General features: G+C 40.4%; 2 protein-coding genes across 2 annotated transcripts in view; one reads left to right on the top strand and one right to left on the bottom strand.

Moving 5' to 3' along the window:
* Nucleotides 1-1,563: 1,563 nt before the first annotated feature.
* LOC113423807 (membrane-spanning 4-domains subfamily A member 8-like) lies at nt 1,564-18,051 on the bottom strand. The gene is made up of 7 exons (XM_087950593.1): nt 17,825-18,051; nt 16,807-17,044; nt 14,261-14,383; nt 11,064-11,120; nt 8,467-8,595; nt 2,474-2,587; nt 1,564-2,170 (listed from the first exon to the last, which is right to left on the bottom strand). The coding sequence occupies exons 2-7, from the start codon at nt 17,011-17,013 to the stop codon at nt 2,069-2,071; spliced, it is 732 nt and encodes a 243-aa protein (XP_087806719.1). The 5' UTR covers nt 17,014-17,044; nt 17,825-18,051; the 3' UTR covers nt 1,564-2,068.
* Nucleotides 17,641-20,537, top strand: part of LOC113423805 (membrane-spanning 4-domains subfamily A member 8-like) — a 21,282-nt gene continuing 18,385 nt past the window's right edge. Inside the window, exon 1 of the mRNA XM_087950594.1 lies at nt 17,641-17,709. The gene's annotated coding sequence lies outside the window, so the exon portion shown is untranslated. The remainder of the gene's footprint in view (nt 17,710-20,537) is intronic.

The raw sequence follows: 20,537 nt of genomic DNA, 5'->3' as shown, positions 1-20,537 counted from the left end.
TGTTCCCTAAGAAGATTTTTAAGCTGCGAAGGAGAGAGAAAAGGGAAAAGATTTGGTTTTCTCCTTTTCCTATACTGACAGCTAAGAGACTTAAGCAAGAAATTGGGAAAAAATCCACTTTGACATCAATAGGCATTTAATGCTGAAACTAAAAATTCAAAGGGATAATAAAGATTTCAGGATAATTAAAAGCTTTTGAAAACAGGAAAGGAGAGAAAAAGAATAAAAGGGTAAGATCTGGAAGGGAGGAGACTGCCTGGAATTAAAAAAGAACTTATAGCAAAATCTCAACAAGACTTCCAAAAGATACATTCTAACTGAAATATCGCAACAAAAACCCCAGGAAGAGAAAGTCAAAAAAAAATCGGGTGGTTGTTTAAAACTGTTTAAAATGGCTCCACTTTTAGAAGAACTGAAAATGGAACTTAAAAAGTACAAAGAAGATGCACAAGAAGGGAGAGGTTCTTTTGGCTTCGTATTTCAGTTTTTAGAAATGGAGATTTGGAATTATGAGAAACAACAAAAAATGCCTGCAGAACAAGAAGATTGCGACAAAGAAGAAGCCTCCTTTAATGAACAAGTAATCTTAGATGGGGGGAAAAAAGGAAAGGGGGGAAAGAGAATGGAAAGTTTAAGATTGGGAAAAACAACTCCAAAAAAAGATGTTAAGATTTTAATGTTTATTAATGATAGGACTGAACTGGAATGGAATGACGGTTTATAATTACATATATTTACAATCTTTCTTTTTTTAAAAAAGAATATAGTGTGTATTATAAGAATGTACCAAGCAGAATTCGATTGGAAGTTATGTATTATGTATTATATTGAAGGTCATAAACATAAGGTATATATTGAAGTTTTAAAAAGAGTTGAATGGATGTAATTAAAAGATATAAAGGTGTCATACTCCAATTAGTAACTACAGGAGAAAATTTGTTTAATGAGAAAAGATAATATGAAATTGAAACAGAACAGACAAAAGTATAAATATAATGATTTGAATTGAGATGAGATTCAAAATAAAATTGAGAAAATTAAAAGAGGGGAAAAAAACTATATAGAAAATGTAAAATAGTATAAGATATGGAATAGAATACAAAAAGGAGCATGAAATTGAGTTTTGTGTCTGTATAAAGAAATTCAACCCGGGACCATGCCATTTTCAAAAAAGATGTTTTACTTGTATTTTATGTGTGAAAACCCAAATAAAACTTTATTTAAAAAAAAAAAAGAAATGTGTCAAAATGACTATAACCAGTAAAAGAACTCACTCCAAAGCCAATAGGTTTAAACTACAGTATATATAAAGCAATTGCCCAGCTTTTTAAGCTAGTCCTCTTTTGGTTGAATGATCAGTGAGACGCCCTCTGTACTTATGAACATAAAAAAGAGCTATTTTAATCTGCCTTTCTGGCTTAAGCTGTTTTGGTAAGACACACCAGACTAAAGGACTTGCCAACATTTACAGCTAACAAGTTTTCCTTGGAAAAAGGAGAGTTGAACATGTAGTTATGGCATTGTTTTGAATTAGTAAGCAGGCAATTTCATGCAGACACTCCATTAGCACTACTAATTCAGTTTTATTGTATATATATAGGAAATAACAGTATCAAACACTCTACAGACTTGACTTTAAATGTATGCAAACTTCTACTAATCTCTTTGGGATCAGAGTAATTATTGTATGTAACTGCTATTAACATTTCTATTGCCAATGATTTGTTTACCAATCACTTGTGTTCCAATTTTGCTAGGTGTTTTTTTCCTCTTTTCTGTAACATCAGACCTCCTTCATAATACATCAGCAAAAATAAATGCAATCCAGAATATAAACAAAGAACTAATAAACTGTATACATCATCAAAAATTCTTGCTGCTTGCTTCTAACAATGATGAAAAAAAAAGTTCTTTTAAAACTTGCCACCATTCAGTGTGGTGCTTAAAGGCTGCAATTGAAAAATAAACAAGCTAGTGAATAAAATAAAACAATATAATATGAATTGCTTCTCCTATCACCACTGGTGCAACACTTCTCACAATTCCTTCCAGGGTTTGTTGTTTTTTCTTACTCTGGCTGGTCATAGGCTGGTGGAGAGGATGAATTTGTTTCAGTTGAGACTGGTGCATATCCGCTGATTACTTGGTAAGGCACAAAACCCATGGCTGCCTGCAACAGAAAATAATATTTATACATATAAATACTGTGTCTTGGGGACATCTTACTCCAGGTAGGAGGAATAGCTTCTCCAGTTGTGTATTTTTAATTCTAGCATTGTGCTCTCCTAGAATAAGCTGGGGCCTTATCCTCTGAAACCTTCAGAGAGTTATAAGCTCTGATAGAGAAGTCTTTAAAGGTAGAAATTAACATCCAAATGACTTATAGCCTGGCCACTTAATCCCCTTTCTCTGATCTACCCACCTGGTCCAGATATAATGAGATAAAATTATTATCAAAGGATCAAACACTTACCTGGTCATTAGCACAGCAAGTTGCCTGGCATCCAAAATGTGCAAGTGAAACAGCGATGGAAAATTCCAGCAATCTGAACAAGAACAACACGCTGGAGAGGCAAATGCCGACTTTCTGTAGAGTAGGGAGGACACATGTGGAAAGATTGTGATTTGCTGAGCAATTAACCCATCTATGTGCTACACCATTAAAAGGGACTCCCAGCTGCTTCCTTGGAAACACCAAGAGGAACATTATATCAGGAAAATATGGGACAGTATATAGTCTCTGATATAATGAGAAAACCAGATCAGAGGATATTGTAGCATTATTATGTTTTGGAGTATCTCAAATATACCCCAGATAATCAAACAAGGATCTGTAATATTTCAGATCCATGTATAAAATATTTGCACAAGGGCACATACTTCACCTGAACCTTGTTACTCTATTATGCACCATAAAAAGATGTTCATGTGGGACAAAGCAGAGAAGAACAATCCAACATATATTCTAACTCATTAGTTTTGCAGATGCAAACATTCAAAGCCAATTCAAAAACTACCAACAGAGATAAACAATAATAAGTAAACAACAACCTGACCCAAGAACACACCCATCAATACTGATACAGGAAGCCACTAATGTATGAACAGAGATCAGCCAAGAACCCCATCTAAAAGTGTGTTTTTTTTCATTCCAAGGAAATATGTGAAAACAAGCAAACTAAATTTAACTTACTCATTTGGTTTTCCCAATGTCAGTAGCTCTATCTAACATGCTTTACAAGTTTGGCTGAGTGCATTAGGATCCAGATTTTAAGGAGAAAATCTTACCAGGGTTGAATTGTTGAACCCTGGAAAGCCCCACAGCCTCCAGGCATCATAAAATAATGTCCACATCATCCCTCATTTCATCTAGGCCAGAGATGTATAACTGGGTATCATCAGCATACTTCATCACTTGGTGATAGATGATCTTACCCAGCCGTTTCGTGTAGGTGTTAAAAAGGAGCAGAAAAGGCACTGAGTCCTCTGTCATCCTGCCAAGCAGGATCTGTGGACCCCTTGCTTCCTATTAACATAGATTGGGACCGACCTCAGAAGAAGGAGGTGAACCAGCATAGAACTGTACTTCCTACCCTCAACTCCATAGGACAGCCCAAAAGGATACTGCAGCCAAGAGTATTGAAAACTGCTGAGAAGTTAAGAAGAGCAAGGAGGGATGCACCACCTCCAGCATCATCCCATCAGAGATCATTCTTTAGTGCAAACAATATTGTTTCTGTCCCATAAATAGGCCAGAAATTTGATTGAAAAAGAGTCCAGATAATCTGTTTCCTCCAGGGTCATCTGGATTGCAAAGCTACTACCGTCTCTAGACTGGACAAAAATTGTCCAGAACAGTGGAGTCCGGTGATAACTACTTGAGGAGGGGTTTTACCAGTACCTCTTTAAAAGAAGCTGGGAGTATACCCTCTTACAAGGGTGTGCTCCCAGCTCCTTTTGTTTGTGCTTTAGAGAAATGAAAAATTATGTTAAAATTGAAAGACTTATATGATTAAGGTTACACGGTGCTTATTTTTTTGCATATTTTAATCTTTTAAAAAATAAAGTTTCTAAGAGAAGAAGAAGAAAAAATGATGAAAAATTAACCTGTGGGCTGCTATTTCAAGGGATTAAAGATTAAACATTTTAGTAAATTGTTGCTTCTGATAGCTCTTAATAATACTTTGAATGGTGAGGTTTAAAGATTTATAAATAAAAGATATGGGGAAAAGTTATAGAGCACTGCACACCAGAACAACTAGATACAAGAACAGTTTTTCCCCGAAAGCCATCACTCTGCTAAACAAATAATTCTCTCAACACTGTTCAACTATTACAAAGTCTGCACTACTATTACTGTTAATTTTCCCATCACTCCTTACCACCCATCCCCTCCCACTTATGATTGTATGACTGTAACTTTGTCACTTGTATCCTTATGATCTATATTGACTGTTTCCTAGTATGATTTGATTGCTTATTGTACCCTATGACTATTACTAAGTGTTGAACCTGATGATTCTTGACTCCTGACGAATGTATCTTTTCTTTTATGTATACTGAGAGCATTTACACCAAGACAAATTCCTTATGTGTCCAATCACACTTGGCCAATAAAAGAATTATTATTATTATTATTATTATTATTATTATTATTATTATTATTATTATTATTATTATTATTATATTATTATTATTATTATTATCATCATCATCCTTTTTTCCTTTGCACTGTTCATTTTTTTCTTTTTATATTTTTCTTACTTTGTATTAGGTTTTTTGGGGATTTTTGAATTTTAATAATCATTATTATAAAAAACAGCATTCAAATGAAATACAGATAGTCCTCGATGTATGACCACAATTGAGCCCAACATTTCCGTTGCTAAGTGAGACATTTAAGTGAATTTTGCCCCTTTCTATGACCTTTCTTGTAGTTGTCAAGTGAATCACTGCCATTGTTAAGTTAGTAACATGGTTGTTAAGTGAATCTGGTTTCCTCGAAGACTTTGTTTGTCAGCCTGCAAAAGGGGATCACGTGACTTTGGGTCACTGCAACTGTCATAAATGTGTGTCAGTTGACAAGCATCTGAATTTTGATCATGTGATCCTGGGGATGCTGCAGTGCTGAAAAACAGTCATAAGTCATTTTCCCCCCTGCTATTGTACATTTGATTGGTCACTAAACAAACAGTTGTAAGTTGAGGACTACCTGTAGTAATCCTGTCTTTGGGACTGAGATGTATTTTAGGAAAAATTTGTCGGAATCAAAGATATAGCTTATTGATCTATTAGATTCAATAAGTCCTATGGGTGATAGCAGGCCCCAGAAAAAGACATGATGAACCAAAGTTTTCAGCTAGGATGGTTTCAAAATATACCAGAACTATTTGTAATCCTGCTTAGCTGTTGCTAACTGTGAAAACATGTTTTTGCAAAGTAGATTTTGCATTTTTTGCACTTGGATGGGTAAGGTTAAAACAGGAAGAATGAAGAACTGAAAGTAAGGTTCACAGGTATTTACAGAAAGTGAGTTAGTGAAGCTGTGAAGCGTGTATGTGGTTAGAAGAAAAGAAAAAGGGGGGTGAGGGTGATCTTATTATATTGTACTATATATAAATTTGTTTGATTCTTTTTGTTAGTTTTTTTTTTGTAAATTTTATTTGAGTTTTCACAAAAAAAGTGCAAATAAAACATCTTTTTTTAAAGTAGCGTAATTCCGGGTTACATTTCTTCGTACAGACACAAATTCAATTTCATGCTCATTTTTATGTTCTATTCCATATCTTATTACTGTTTTACATTTTCTGCATAGCTTCTCCCCTCTTTTAATTTTCTCAATTTTATTTTAATTATCTCGGCTCAATTCAAATCATTATATTTATATTTTTTGTCTGTCCTGTTTCAATTATCTATTATCTTTTCTCATTAAACAAAGTTTCTCCTATAGTTACTGATTGGAGTATGACGCCTTTATATCTTTTAAGTTTATCCATTTAACTCTTATTTAGGCTTCAATATATACCCTAAAGTTATAACATTCAATATAATACATAACTTCCATTCGGATTCTGCTTGGTACATTCTTAAAATACACACTATATTCTTAAAAAAAGAAAAATATATAAATATATGTAATTAAAACAACACATTCCATTCCAATTCAATTCTATCATTAATATTAATATTCATTAAAATCTTAACTTCTTTAACATTACTTTTCAATTAAATATCATACTTCTATGGGAACAATTATAAGCTTTCCATAATTAATTCCCCCACCTTCACTTATAAAACATTAACTAATTAAAATGTTCCCGTCCCTTCCTAATTCAATTTTCTCATTTATTTTATTTCACTTATTTTATTCACAAATATTTCACTAAATTACACTAACTATTTTATCCCTCATTTTAATCATACATTGTTTCCAATTTTCTAAAGTTATTTCTATTACTAATATAACAATACAATCTTATGTACCTTTACAGAATCCCTTTTTCAGTTAGATTTTCACCCATTATCTCTAAATAGGTCCTGTTTCTCTATATCTTGCTCCGGTCCTTTGTAACTTCTTTTCCTTTCCTTCTTCCCTCTCTTCTTCTCTCTCCCCTTTTTACCCCCTTGTCTCTCTACCTCTATTTCTCTCTTCTGTATTCCCCTCTTCTGTTGCTTTCCAGCATTATACTTATTTTTCAAATTATTTTTCTTTTCTTTGGTTGTTTTTTAAGTCTTAAATTCTCCATTCTCTTTCCCCCCTTTCCTTTTTCTTCCCCACATAGAATTACTTGTTCATTAAAGATGGCTTCTTCTTTGTCCCAGTCTTCTTGTTTTGCAGACATTTCTTGTTGTTTCTCATAGTTCCAAATCTTCATTTCTAAGAATTGAAAAACGAAGCCAAAAAAACCCCTCCCTTCTTGTGCATCTTCTTTATACTTTTTAAGCTCCATTTTCAATTCATCTAGAAGTAGTGCCATTGTATAAATTTTTAAACAACCACCCGATTAATTTTAGTTATTCAAATGCAATAACCAAGAATCCAAAGATCACGAAGTAATCCAAATACACGCAAGCTGTTTCTTTTTGCTCTTTTTTCTCACTTTCTCTTCCTAGGGTTCTACTGTTTAGTTACAAAGTTTCAGTTAAAATGTATCTTTTAGAAGTCTTGTTGAAGTTTTACTGTAGATTCTTTTTAATTCCAGGCAGTCTCTTCCCTCTTTCCAGATCCTGCCCTTTTATTATTTTTCTCTCCTTTCCTGCTTATGAAAAAAAAAATTAGTGTCCAGAAATCTTTATTATCCCTTTGACATTTTGTTTTATTTTCAGCTTAATTGCCTGTTGATGTCAAAGTGGATTTTTCCGATTTCTTATTTAAGTCTCTTAGTTGTCAGTATAGGGAAAAGGAGAGAAGAAAAAAAAAACCAAACCTTTCCCTTTTCACTTTCCTTCGCTGCTTCCGAGTCTTCTTTGGGAGCGATGTTATTTTTTTGTAAGTTTAAATTCCAGGGTACCTTAGTTGTTGCTTTTGCAATTTAACCCGGCCAGCCAAAACTTTCACTTCTTATCTTCCTCCTACACATTCTTTTCCGGTCGAGTTCTTCTTTGAGGTGGCCATTTCTGACTACCGCTGCAACTGCCTTCGGGAAAGGGAGTAATGGCCAGCTGAGGAGGAGAGATGCGGCTCTCCTCAACCCTGCTGGCAGTCTCCCCCCTCTTCACCACCTCTACGGGGTGGCTTAGCCCCGAAACCAGCCGGCTTGGGGCGCTCCAGCGGCGAGCCTGGACCAAAACCGCGCACAATCATCGATTTCTGTCTGTCACCGAAGGAACTCAAACTGGAAGACCGTTCTTTTTTTTAGTTTTATTGTTTTAAATGTGGTTTTATATTCCATAAGCGCCTTGAGTCGCCATGGCGAATAGGCGACAATATAAATTCAATAAATAAATAAATAAATAAAGGATAGGGTTGGAGATCAGCTTGGGGCCCTTTGATTTATGGCAGTCCTTGCAGGACCTGCTGTATCTCATTGGACTCCATTGCAATGGCTTATTAATGTAAGAGTATTACTGCTATTATATCTTTTATATCTATTCATTTATGTTCCAAATTATTAGAAACAATAAACCTCTCATTTTAAAGTAAGAATTTTTGTTTGTGTTGCTGTCTGTTTCCTATTGGTATTTTTTATGAAAGATTTCAAACCAAATTCAATGGGCCTGGTGTTGATTCTAGATTCTGATTCAAAAGGTTCTTAGGTAGAAATGACAGGTGTAAAGTTCAGGCCTTAGCAGGCCTTTGGAGTTGTGGAATGTTCCATAAGAAACCACATCCTGCAAATCTGGATTGCAGCTCTTTATTCGCCCCAAACCACACCTCTAACACTGTGATATATCTATTGTGTACATAAATATCCTTCTGGATTCTACACATGAAGCCAAAATTCTAGAGCAGATTGGTTTACTTACTTTTATCCAATTCTCTGAATTGAAATTTAAAGAAAGACTATCACCCATGGTCAGCTCAAGTATATACAGCAGAATACCAAATAATGCAATTATGGCACTTGTGATGTTCATCCCTACACAACATTTCACCTGAAAGACAAGAGCAATATACCAGTAGAAGAAAAATGAAAATGAAAGCACAATTCATAGAGAAAATTACAACCAACTATGGTAAAACCAGTAATAAAATATATCTATGTATGTGTTTAATGGTGCATTATCAATCAGTAGAGAAACCAGACAACATGCAGTTTTATCATAGGCATCACATAGTAGCATCAACAGGATTCCTCACAATGGAAATGCAAAGCCCATGACTCATTTGAAGGATTTTCTACCAATGTCAAATTCCTTATTTTTTTTTCTGGATGTCAGTCTCCATTGAACTCCAGGTAGTTAAAAGTGATAGGAAAACTGGTAAGGTTTATCAAACATTTCGGCTAGGACATGACACACTCTGTAAATGTTAATGTTAAATGCTCTTTTAACATCACAGAGAGGCAACTAGAGAAATGGGAAGGGAGAAACCCTTGGAGCCAGTAGTGGGAATACTGACAATTTAAAAATTGCTGTTTTTGCTTCTCTCTTTTCAGAAATGTAGTATTTCTTTGATCAAGGTAGTTAAAGTTTTTCTTCTGCTGAATCCATACTGTTTTTCTTTGCAAGAAAAAAAAACCTTTCCTGTGTTGCCATGAATACTTTAAACCAGTGGTCTCCAACCTTTTTTGTGCCAGGGACCAGTTTCACGCAGAAACACTTTTTCAAGGACTGGGGGGGGGAGTCCGAGTTTGGTGGTTTGCTTGCAGACGTTTCATTACCTGACTAGGTAACATCTGATGTTGTTACCTAGTCGGGTAATAAAACGTCTGCCAGCAAACCACCAAGTTCAGGGAGCGCCAATGCCTCCTCATTGCAACCCTGAGCGACAGATATTCTCTTCTATTGGGACATTTAAAACGGAGGGTTTCAGCTGCAGATTCAGGAACTGCGCCGGGCTGAGGAGCACCTTCAAAACTGAGCGCTGGGCGGTGGCGGCCCACGGCTGTCTCCGCGGCTCAGGACAAGTCCCTGCAGGACGGCTGAGAAGCCCCGCCTCTCGGCCCTGCCTTCCTCAGCCCCATCCCTCAGGTGTCTCCCTCCCTCCCTCAGCCTCATCCCTCAGGTGTCTGCCTCGTTCCTCTCTCAGTCGCTCTCTCGCTCCTCCACCAGCCCAGGAAGAAACTGCTTCAAAGAAGCCGGCAGGGTGGCTTTTCCTGTCGGCGCAGCTCTTCGAAGCGCCCGTTCACCCCCACCCGCCGCCCACGTTCAATCCAGTGCTCCGTTCTGCCTGCCTGCCTTCGTTTCTGGTTGTTTCGGAGCAGCTTCGGCTGAGTAAAAGAGGCGAATAGTTATTATTCTCAGCCGAAGCTGCTCAAACAACCAGAAACGAAGGCAGGCAGGCAGGCAGAACGGAGCACTGGATTGAACCTGGATTGATTGGCGGCGGGATGGGGGTGAATGGGCGCTTCGGGGGAGCTGCGCCGACAGGAAAAGCCACCCTGCCGGCTTCTTTGAAGCAGTTTCTTCCTGGGCTGGTGGAGGAGCAAGACAGCGACTGAGAGAGGAACGAGGCGGGAGGAAACCGAAGCCACTGAGCCAGAGAGTAAGACAGGCTTTGGTTGCTTCCTCCCTCCCCTTCTTTCATTTGTGTCCTTGATCCCTGATCCCAGCAGCATTCACCGAAGGCGAAGAAAGCCGCCATTTTTATTTTATTTTTATTTTCTTTGTGGCCCGGTGCAAAGTGATCCACGGACCGGTACCGGTCCGCGGCCCGGCGGTTGGGGACCCCTGCTTTAAACCATGGGTCTCCAACTTGGCAACTTTAAGACCTGTGGACTTCAACTCCCAGAATTCCTCAGCCAGCTTCTGGGAATTGAAGTCCACAAGTTTTAAAGTTGCCAAGGTTGGAGACCCCTGCTTTAAACCGAAGAGAAACAGGAGAGAAGAAAGCAAGCTCTTTGTAGGAGGGCTACCATCAGCTCTCTCTTCCATTTGATTCCCATACTCATTCCATACTTTTACTCCTAATACGCAGGGCTTCTTTCCAATGTTGCTTTCAGGTAGAAACACTTCTGTAATAGGACCCTCTGTCAAGACAACGGAAGAGGAAGAGGAGGAGAAGGCGGCATGTGGGAGTTCTGGTTCAAGAACAGAGGATGCAAGAAGACTCCTCTTTGCTCAGGACTAGCATTATAGCTTAGGAAGCTCTGGTAGAACAAGAAGTGATTTCATGGTCTATGGCACTTTCAGGCTTCTGACAGATTGCACATTAGGAAGGGAATTTGGGAAGAAGCCCATTGCCAAAAGGAGGAGCCTCTAATTCTGGACTGCTGACATAGAACTTTCAATGGAAGCAAGGCTTGGAACCAAAAGTTGACCAAAGAAGGAAGGTGGTATGATTTTTGTATTTGCTTTTCTTTCCCAAATGTTTAAGACTGAGCAGTAGACAATATGAAGTGTCATGAGTGCTTACAAATAAATAGCATAAAAGACATTCAAAAGCCTTATAGTTTTCTCACCAAACTACGATTTTGATTCTTCGCAGCTGATATACATAGTGATCCAGAAGAAATGAACTGGAAAAAGAAAAAAAAATATTGTAGTCTACTGGAAATATCAAGGGAAAAAACATCAGAAAAATCCGGGACCCATGGAAATAGTCTTTTACAACAATATACAGGTGAAACTCGAAAAATTAGAATATCGCGCAAAAGTTCATTTATTTCAGTAATGCAACTTAAAAGGTGAACCCAATATATGAGATAGACTCATTAAATGCAAAGCAAGATAGTTCAAGCCGTGATTTGTCATAATTGAGATGATTATGGCTTACAGCTCATGAAAACCCCAAATCCACAATCTCAGAAAATTAGAATATTGTGAAAAGGTTCAATATTCTAGGCTCAAAAGTGTCCCACTCTAATCAGCTAATTAAGCCATAACACCTGCAAAGGGTTCCTGAGCCTTTAAATGGTCTCTCAGTCTGGTTCAGTTGGAATCACAATCATGGGAAAGACTGCTGACCTGACAGTTGTGCAGAAAACCATAATTGACACCCTCCATAAGGAGGGAAAGCCTCAAAAGGTAATTGCAAAAGAAGTTGGATGTTCCCAAAGTGCTGTTATCAAAGCACATTAATAGAAAGTTATGTGGAAGGGAAAAGTGTGGAAGAAAAAGGTGCACAAGCAGCAGGGATGACCGCAACCTGGAGAGGATTGTCAGGAAAAGACCATTCAAAAGTGCTGGGGACTTTCACAAGGAGTGGACTGAGGCTGTAGTCAGTGCATCAAGAAGCACCACACACAGACGGATCCTGGACATGGGCTTCAAATATCGTATTCCTCTTGTCAAGCCGCTCCTGAACCACAAACGTCAGAAGCGTCTTACCTGGGCTAAAAAAGAACTGGTCTGTTGCTCAGTGGTCCAAGGTCCTCTTTTCTGATGAGAGAAACTTTTGCATCTCATTTGGAAACCAAGGACCAGAGTCTGGAGGAAGAATGGAGAGGCACACACTGAAAGATGCTTGAAGTCCAGTGTGAAGTTTCCACAGTCTGTGTTGATTTGGGGAGCATTGTCATCTGTTGGTGTTGGTCCACTGTGTTTCATTAAGTCCAGGGTCAACGCAGCTGTCTACCAGGACATTTTGGAGCACTTCATGCTTCCTTCTGCAGACGAACTTTATGGGGATGCTGACTTCATTTTCCAGCAGGACTTGGCACCTGCCCACATTGCCAAAAGCACCAAAACCTGGTTCAATGACCGTGGGATTACTGTGCTTGATTGGCCAGCAAACTCGCCTGACCTGAACCCCATAGAGAATCTATTGGGCATTGCCAAGAGAAAGATGAGAGACATGAGACTGAACAATTCAGAAGAGTTGAAGGCCGCTATTGAAGCTTCCTGGTCTTCCATAACACCTCAGCAGTGCCACAGGCTGATAGCTTCCATGGAACGCTGCATTGAGGCAGTAATTGCTGCAAAAGGGGCCCAAACCAAGTAGAGTATATATGCATGCTTATACTTTTCAGAGGTCCGATATTGTGCTAGGTACAATCCTTGTTTTATTGATTGCATGTAATATTCTAATTTTCTGAGATTGTGGATTTAGGGTTTTCATGAGCTGTAAGCCACAATCATCTCAATCATGACAAATCACAGCTTGAACAATCTTGCTTTGCATTTAATGAGTCTATCTCATATATTAGTTTCACCTTTTAAGTTGCATTACTGAAATAAATAAACTTTTGCACGATATTCTAATTTTTTGAGTTTCACCTGTATTATTTTATATATGTTTATCATTTTAATTTTGTGACATCAGCCTTAATTGTTTTGGATTGGGCAGCCTAGAATATTAATAAATATTCCCCCCACCCCTGCAGAAACAGACCTGCATCATCCTTAAAAGAGTTTAAGACTTATAGGGGAAAGTGTTTGGATGTCAGGAACTTGTAGCAAACACATAGCAAAATGGCACTCTTTTGTCTTAAATGCACCAGCCACTTTCAACAGGTTGGGCAGGAAACCCAAATACCGTATTTTTCAGAGTATAAGATGCACTTTCTCCAACCCCAAAAGGGGGTGGAAATGTCTGTGCGTCTCATAGACTGAATGTTGCCAAAGCCCCATCCACCCACCAGCCCCCTCCATTTGGCCTTTGCCTCCTAGCAAATTGCCTACTTGCAGCAAACAGCAAACAGCTTGTTTCAGTTTCAGTACAGCCTGATTAGCACAAGCAGCTGATTGTCGGTTGGATCGGCCTTCCAACGATCAGCTGTTTCAGGCTGCAGGGATTGCCACTGCCTATTGCTGCCTCCGTGTGGCCCATTTTTGGCCTCCGCATCCCATTTTTGGTGTCCGTGTGCCCTGTTTTCTGCCCATCCCAATTCCCACCGCCCGGAACAGGCCGAAAATGGGGCGCATGGAGGCAGTAATAGGCAATGGCAATCCCTGCAGCCTGAAACAGCTGATCATTGGGAACCCAATCCAACTGACAATCAGCTGCTTGTGCTAATCAGGCTGTGCTGAAACTGAAACTGGCTGTTTGCTGCAAGGAGGCAATTTGCTGGGAGGCAGAGGCAGATTTTTTTTTCTTGTTTTCCTCCCCAAAAGCAAGGTGCGTCAGAGCGCCTTATACTCCGAAAAATACATAACTCGAAAAACTATGCCAAGGGGAAAAGAGGAAGGGGGAGATAAAACTCTCAAACAGGCCAGTGGAGGTGAGCATAATCAATCCTTAGGGAACGCTGGAATGAAGCAAAGTGAGGAAATTTTTGGAGCTGGTTTTTAGGATTCCATACCAAAAAAAAAAAAGTTTCAGCTTCCATTGAGATAAGAGACCTCAAAATTTCCGCAGCTTACTTTTTAAACTAAATCTGATTGCTACTTTTCCAAAATATAGCTTCCAACTATTTTTTCATTTCCCTTCCTCTTCCTCTACAAAAGAAGCCTTTTCTTTTCTATTTCTTTCTTCAGATTCATTAGAATGTTTTCCTAATTTATTTAAGTGGCATTTTGGAGCCTATTATATTCTTCTAATGTAGGACAGTAATGAGTTCTCATCTGTTACTCAGATGGCTTTTTAAAATAAAAGTCCCCTTGGACCATCTCTCATAATGAGGAAATCAGGGTGCTGCAGGGCAGACAGGACTTTGATAGGTGCTCTTGGCCATTAATTCCATCGTGAATGATTGAACAGGAACAGGCACATACTTACTAAGATCCCTCCCCAAAAGGAGTAACCTCCAAATACAGAAATGGCAAAGTAGCCTCCGAACGTAAGGCAAATTGCAACAGCCCCAAGGCCAAAGTGCATCAACCCAATCATGATTTGGACGGTCTACAGAAGGAAAACACACAAAATAAGACAAGTTAACTCTCTGAATCCAAGAAATACAAATATTCTAATTTGTTAGCACCCCAGGAAAGGCATCACTTTCTATCAACCTACGGTCCTTCAAAGGTGTTGACCTTTTAAGCTTGCAGTGCAGGGCTTGACCCAAGGCCTGGTTTCCTATGGGAAAAAATCCGAATGGGGAGAAGGGGCAGTTTGAGACACTATTGTCACTATGTGCTGTGTCAACTAAAAAGATACTCCTTTGGTCTTCTTAGCTGCCAACAGAAAGGGAGTGGGGGGAAATTCCTCAAGTGCCTCAGATAATCGCCTTGTCAGCCCAAAGTTGTCGGTGCACAAGAATATTACTGGAGAGCATGATTGATGACTCTTGGCTATGAATGTGTCCCATTGGAGAATATACATCCAGGGGGTGGGGGGAAGACCAAGGTCAAGGGGGAAATGAAAGATGTATTTTAGTGTCAGCTGCATCCAGCTAACGCCAACATGGCTACTTCTAATAAATCTTTTTTTTTTTTTACTCTGAGAGATGAGGCTAAAGACTTATGATTTGAATGGAGGTGGATTTGTTGGAGCTGTCATGCCCCTGGTGGAGTCTGACTCTGAGGAAGAGGAGGAACAGCCAACAGGGAGTGGGAGTGTGGCTCCAGAGATGGTGGAGGAGGCTGGGAAGGGCAGAGGCCAGCTGAGCAGTCAGAGGAGGATCCAGACCCATCCCCTATCCATCCTAGGTCATGCAGGGAGGAAAGGATCAGAGAAAAGCAAGGTCTACTCAAGAGGAGATTACCATGATCCTCCTCGTGGCTTGCAGGTGGGAGCTATGTATATACATTTCCAACTGCGCAGTTAGAATTGCTGAAGTCAGTTAGTGTACACCTTGAAAGAGGTTTATCGTTGCTGGTGTTCTTCTCATGGACTTTTCTTGGCTATTTTCCTAGAGTTTATAATTAGTTATCTCGGCTTGCTTCAGAACTCTCATCAATGTGGTTTGTTTTGGTTTTCTGTTTGCCTCATTATTTACTTTTGTGACTTTAAACTATGCCTAATAAAACAGTGAAGTTAAGTTGAAGGCTTTACTGGACTTTAATATATGTTTTGGGTTATTTTGAGAGACTACGGGTCATCGCAGGAGCCCTGACATGCTGGACATTAACTCCAAATTATAATAGAGTTTGACCTACAGTGAGGCTGCTCTTGTCAGGGAAGGTTTGTAAGAATATCAGGATAGGCCTTTGAGAGAAGAATGTCATTTCTCTCACTACAGACTCCTCTGCAAGAGGAAGTTAAGCAGGATCATAGGCACAAAGAGACTTCAATCAGCTTGGACTGCAGCCAATCTATGACCAGGTTCTTGTGGAAAAATGCCCAACAGTTGTACTTCTCAGAGGGAAGGGAGAAAAAGAAATCTGGCTGAAATTATCACTGAGCTCCTCTTTCTCAATTAAAGAGCAAAGCAAAGAAATGCACATCCGAATCAGAATTTTTCTGCAAATGCAAAAGAAACTACCAGGAAGAACAGAGGTTTCCGGAATATACTCCAAAACCAAACAACAGCCAAGCCAAGAAGTTCACAGCATGGTGTTTTGTTGGTTTTCAGGTGAAGCTTGGTATAATAAAGACAGAGTCCCAGTATTTGCCTCTGTCAGAATATTCATGAGCTGGCAGAGACATGGTAACAAGGTCAGCCAATGAATAGGCATGGCAACTGGATCAGCCAATGGGGGCTGTTTTGGAAACAGAAACTTAAGGAAGGAGTCTGGGCGTGGCTTAGCTCTGTGCTCAGCTCTAAAACGAAACTCATCTGTACTTGTCTGTTGAACTGAAAGTAAGAACTTACTTACAATCTCTCCTCTATCATATTGGAAAAATCTGATGTTGGTATTGTAAATTTACTTCATGTGTTATTATGTATATAAAGAAGTTAATGAATCCTACTGAATCAGTGAACTGTGTGTGCTTTCTGGATTTGATTTTCTGCAACAAACTCTCACAGCCTCAATAAGCTTTACATGTTTATTCAGCTTAATAAAGATGGTCCTCCTCTCATTTGAGAAGGGTACCCTGAACACATTGTGACACTCTTATTTATATGCTTGCTACATTGTTTACTTCATCACCCAGAAAAACTGGCACTCTATAGATAAGATAAAGAACTACAGAAACAGTCAGCTACCTCTCTTGGTGGCATTCCAAGGACATTGAGTGCTACCTCAGGGATATTGGGTGTCTCCTGGGGAACTTTGCAGGACCCGGAAGACTTGCTGAGATAACTGTGCCAACTGCACATATATTCCCTCAAGACTTTCATTTGAATTATTAGATTCCTGATCAACAGTGGGGCTGTCAGGTCTCTACATAGCAATAACATCGTAATGCACTTCAAACAGGTACATTGCAAACATGCTTACCCCAAGTACTTTGATCTCAGCATTGAAGAATCTCTCCAAATTATTTTGGGGCACTTGTTGAGGAGCATTGATGGAAGTTCCAAGTTGCTGAGCTCCATACTGATGATTTGGTATTGCTCCAGATACCTGAACAGCAACACAGGGGAACCCCTGGGATGTTTGAATTAGGTTGGTTCCATGAGAGGGAATTACGTTTCCACTGGCCATTCTTATTAGAAGTTAAGTACAGCTAAGTTACCTGCAAACACACAAGTGAGGAAATGCTTGACATTAAGGAGGCAAAATCTGGTTCTTCTCTTTAATCTCACTTTATGAAATAACATTCCTCTCCAATGGCAGAAGATTGCCAAAAGGGATCAGGAAGGAGAATAGTAAGTCCAGACAACTTTCTCAGGAAGGGAAAGTTAACCACCTGAAAGAGCCCCTCTGGCCAAGGGTCTTCAAACTTGCCAAGTTTAAGGCCTGTGGACTTCAACTCCCAGAATTCCTGAGCGAACATGACTGGAGGAGCAATTCTGGGAGTTGAAGTCCACAAGTCTTAAACTTGGCAAGGTTGGAGGCCCGTGACTCTGGCCCTTTCTCCAGACACTCGGGTTTCCTACTGTCTTAGCCCCGTCAGCTGCCGTTCTATTCTGCTCGCCTCTCTCGTCCCATCCACTCGTCATCCTCGCTCAGCAGCCCGGCTCCTGGCTCCGCTAGTCCATTCTCCCCCTCCAGCCTCAGCTCTTTCGTGGCCACCATTCAGCTGATCGCTCTCTTGGCTCGCTCGCTTGCCCAGCTCAGCTCGCCTACATTGCTCCGGCTCTCTTGGCTCCGCGCTCCCTCCCTCTCTTGCCCCGCTGGGCTCTCATGCAGCCCCACCAAGCACGGGCCCCGCGGTGAGAGCGGTGATAGTACAAGCAGGTAAGCCCTTCTCCCCCTTCGCTATTCTCTCTCTTCTCCCTTCTTAGACCTGCGCTTTCCCCGGCCTCCCCCCTCTTTCTCCCTGTTTCGTTTCAGCTACTATTTCCCCGCTTGCCTTTCTCTTCCTCTGCCGATCGTCCGCGCAGCTCTTCCTGCGCCCCTATTCTTCTCCGTGGCACTTTCCCTCTATTTCTGTCTCTCTCGTCCTCCGCCGCTCGCGTATCGCTTTTTTGCCCCTGTTCCGCTTTCGTTTCTGCTTTCCCCCTCCTCCGTTCTCTCCCTCCTTTTCCTTCCTCTTTTCCCGCCAAATCCTCCCCTTTTAAACTTTTCTCCGTCTTTACCGCCTCTTCCGCTCAAATTTCCGGCCGATCTCTCTGCCTTCCGGGCATCCCAGAACGCTTGCATCCAGCTGACTGCTGTTCCCTTAACGTGGGATAACATTCCCTTCCAACAGCAGAAGATTGCCGGAAGGGCTCAGGAAGCACGCAAGTTTCTCAGGAAGAAAAAGTTAATCATGAATAAGGAGAAGGGCTGTCTTCTTGCTTCCATTCCAATGCAAAATGGCTCTTTTAAAAATCCTAGTGCCATCTCAGATCCACCCAGCTAAATGGAATCTCTCAAATGGACAAAGTTTTACTCTACTGTCCCTCTGTCCTGTTAATGGCAGTTGGATCTAAAGGCATCGGGCATGTTGATTGCCATCTTCCATGTTGATTGCCATCTTCCAACTAGCTCATACTGATTTGGACAGAACAAGTTACTGTGAAGGACATAAGAGCAGGGATCTGTATTCCAGCTTTGTTTCTCGGATGTAGTGAGGTTTCTTATCAGAACACAACTGGAGCATCAGCCTAGTTCACCCTCCAAAAAAAAAAAAAAAATCTGGACAACCCCAGAAAGAAGTGAAATGGCAAAGTCCCAAAAGCTATGGACATCTTGTGGCCCTCCAAATTTTTAAACCCTGACCCAATTGCCCAAATTAAGAACACAATTAGGATTTTTACATCCCTTAAGAGGAAGCTACTTCCCTTTAATCAGAATAGAACTTGAAGGGAACTTGGAGGTCTTCTAGTCCAACCCCCTGCTCAAGCAGGAGACCCTATACCTGTGATGGCACCCATGGCACACATGCCAGAGGTGGCACACAGAGCCCTCTTGGTGGGCACACGCATCATCGCCAGCTGCTCTTCTAGGTTTGGCGCACATGTGCACACCACCCAGCTGGTCTTTGCAGGCACCAGAGCACTGGAAAATGGCCGAAAATGGCCCCCAAACAGGTCATTTTGGGGGCCTTTTCGGTCCATTTTCAGGCTTGCTTTTGGGCCATTTTGGGCTGTTTTCAGGCTTTTTTTGGCCATTTGGTGCAGAAAATGGCCTGTAAACAGCCTGGAAAATGGCCCAAAAATGTCCTGAAAATGGCCAAGAAACAAGTGGTTTTTGGCCTGTTTTCCAGGCCATTTTGGGTGGCAAAAATGGCCCGAAGAACAGCCTGTAAGTGGCCTGAAAATGGCCCCCAAACCAGCCAAAATACAGGGATGTGCGCACTGGCCAGCTGGTCTTCAGTTTTCCAGCACTTTGGCACACACACATGCATGCACATGCATGCCCGTTCCGGTTTGGGCACTCAGTGTCGAAAAGGTTCACCATCACTGCCCTATACCATGTCAAACAAGTATCCATTTTTTTCTTTAAAATCTCCAGTAATGAAACACCCAGAACTTCTGAAGGCAAGCTGTTCCACTGGTTAATTGTTCTCACTGTTATGAAGTTTCTCCTTAATTCCAGGTTGCTTCTCTCTTTGATTAGTTTCCATCCATTGTTTCTTGTCCTGCCCTCTGGAGCTTTGGAAAATAAGTTGACCCCCTCTTCTCTGTGGCAGCCCCTCAAGTACTGGAATACTGCTATTATGTCACCCAAGTCCTTCTTTTCTCTAGAGTAGACTAGCCATACCCAGTTCTGGAATCATTCATGTGTTTTAGTCTCCAAGCTTTTAATCATCTTTGTTATTCTTCTCTGCACTGTTTCTGTACCTTCTTGGACTATAGAAATTAGATGTTAAGTGGAAATTGACCCCCACCCACCAACCCAATACACCCACTGCTCATAGGACACTTCCACTATGGAAGTACTGATTATAAAAGCTTTCCTGTCCGCTAATTCTACCCCAAAATGCTCCCATCTAGAATATCTGCGGTGGCTGTGTAAACTACAGATGGCTGGCTGCAGGGAGGAACCATATATTCATTTTTATTTTTAAAAAAGTAATCCGAAACTACTCATGACAACTGCTCAAAATGAGATACATGGAAATGAAAGTAGCTTAACTGAAACGAAGAAACTAACAATGTTTCAGGGAAACAAAAGTTGTGCTGTCCAGCCAGTTTTAGTTAATGGGAATTGGTATAGTTAGTTAGTAATTGGGAGTTATCCCCTTAAGGGAATGCATCATGGTAAATGTAGTTAAAGTATCCTGGGAAATGTAGTCCATGTCATGTGGTCACTTCTGTAATCCTGATTGGTCACTGAATTGACCCTTGGTGGGTTGGGGGAGATTTCTTCACTCTTGCTCGGACCCTAGCATCGAACTAGCGTCTCTCCTTTGGCTCCACTATGGGATGAAATATGGGATGAAAGAATTACTATCATTTTACACTATGATTTCAACTATGCAAAGAATTGGACATTAGATGCATCTCAGCATAAGTGTGAGTTACCTTGAGGATACCTAATATAATCCAATAAAAGAAACTTTGTATGGAAGAATTCGTAGAGTTATCTATCTGTCTTTATATTCAACAATTGAATCAAAGGACAGAATAAAAGTAATT

The sequence above is a fragment of the Notechis scutatus genome, chromosome 1, assembly GCF_049901735.1.
Source record: "Notechis scutatus isolate UNSWTSFEM ecotype Mainland chromosome 1, rNotScu1.2, whole genome shotgun sequence".
In the NCBI taxonomy this organism is placed as follows: domain Eukaryota; kingdom Metazoa; phylum Chordata; class Lepidosauria; order Squamata; family Elapidae; genus Notechis; species Notechis scutatus.
This window is presented reverse-complemented; position numbering and strand designations above follow the sequence as displayed.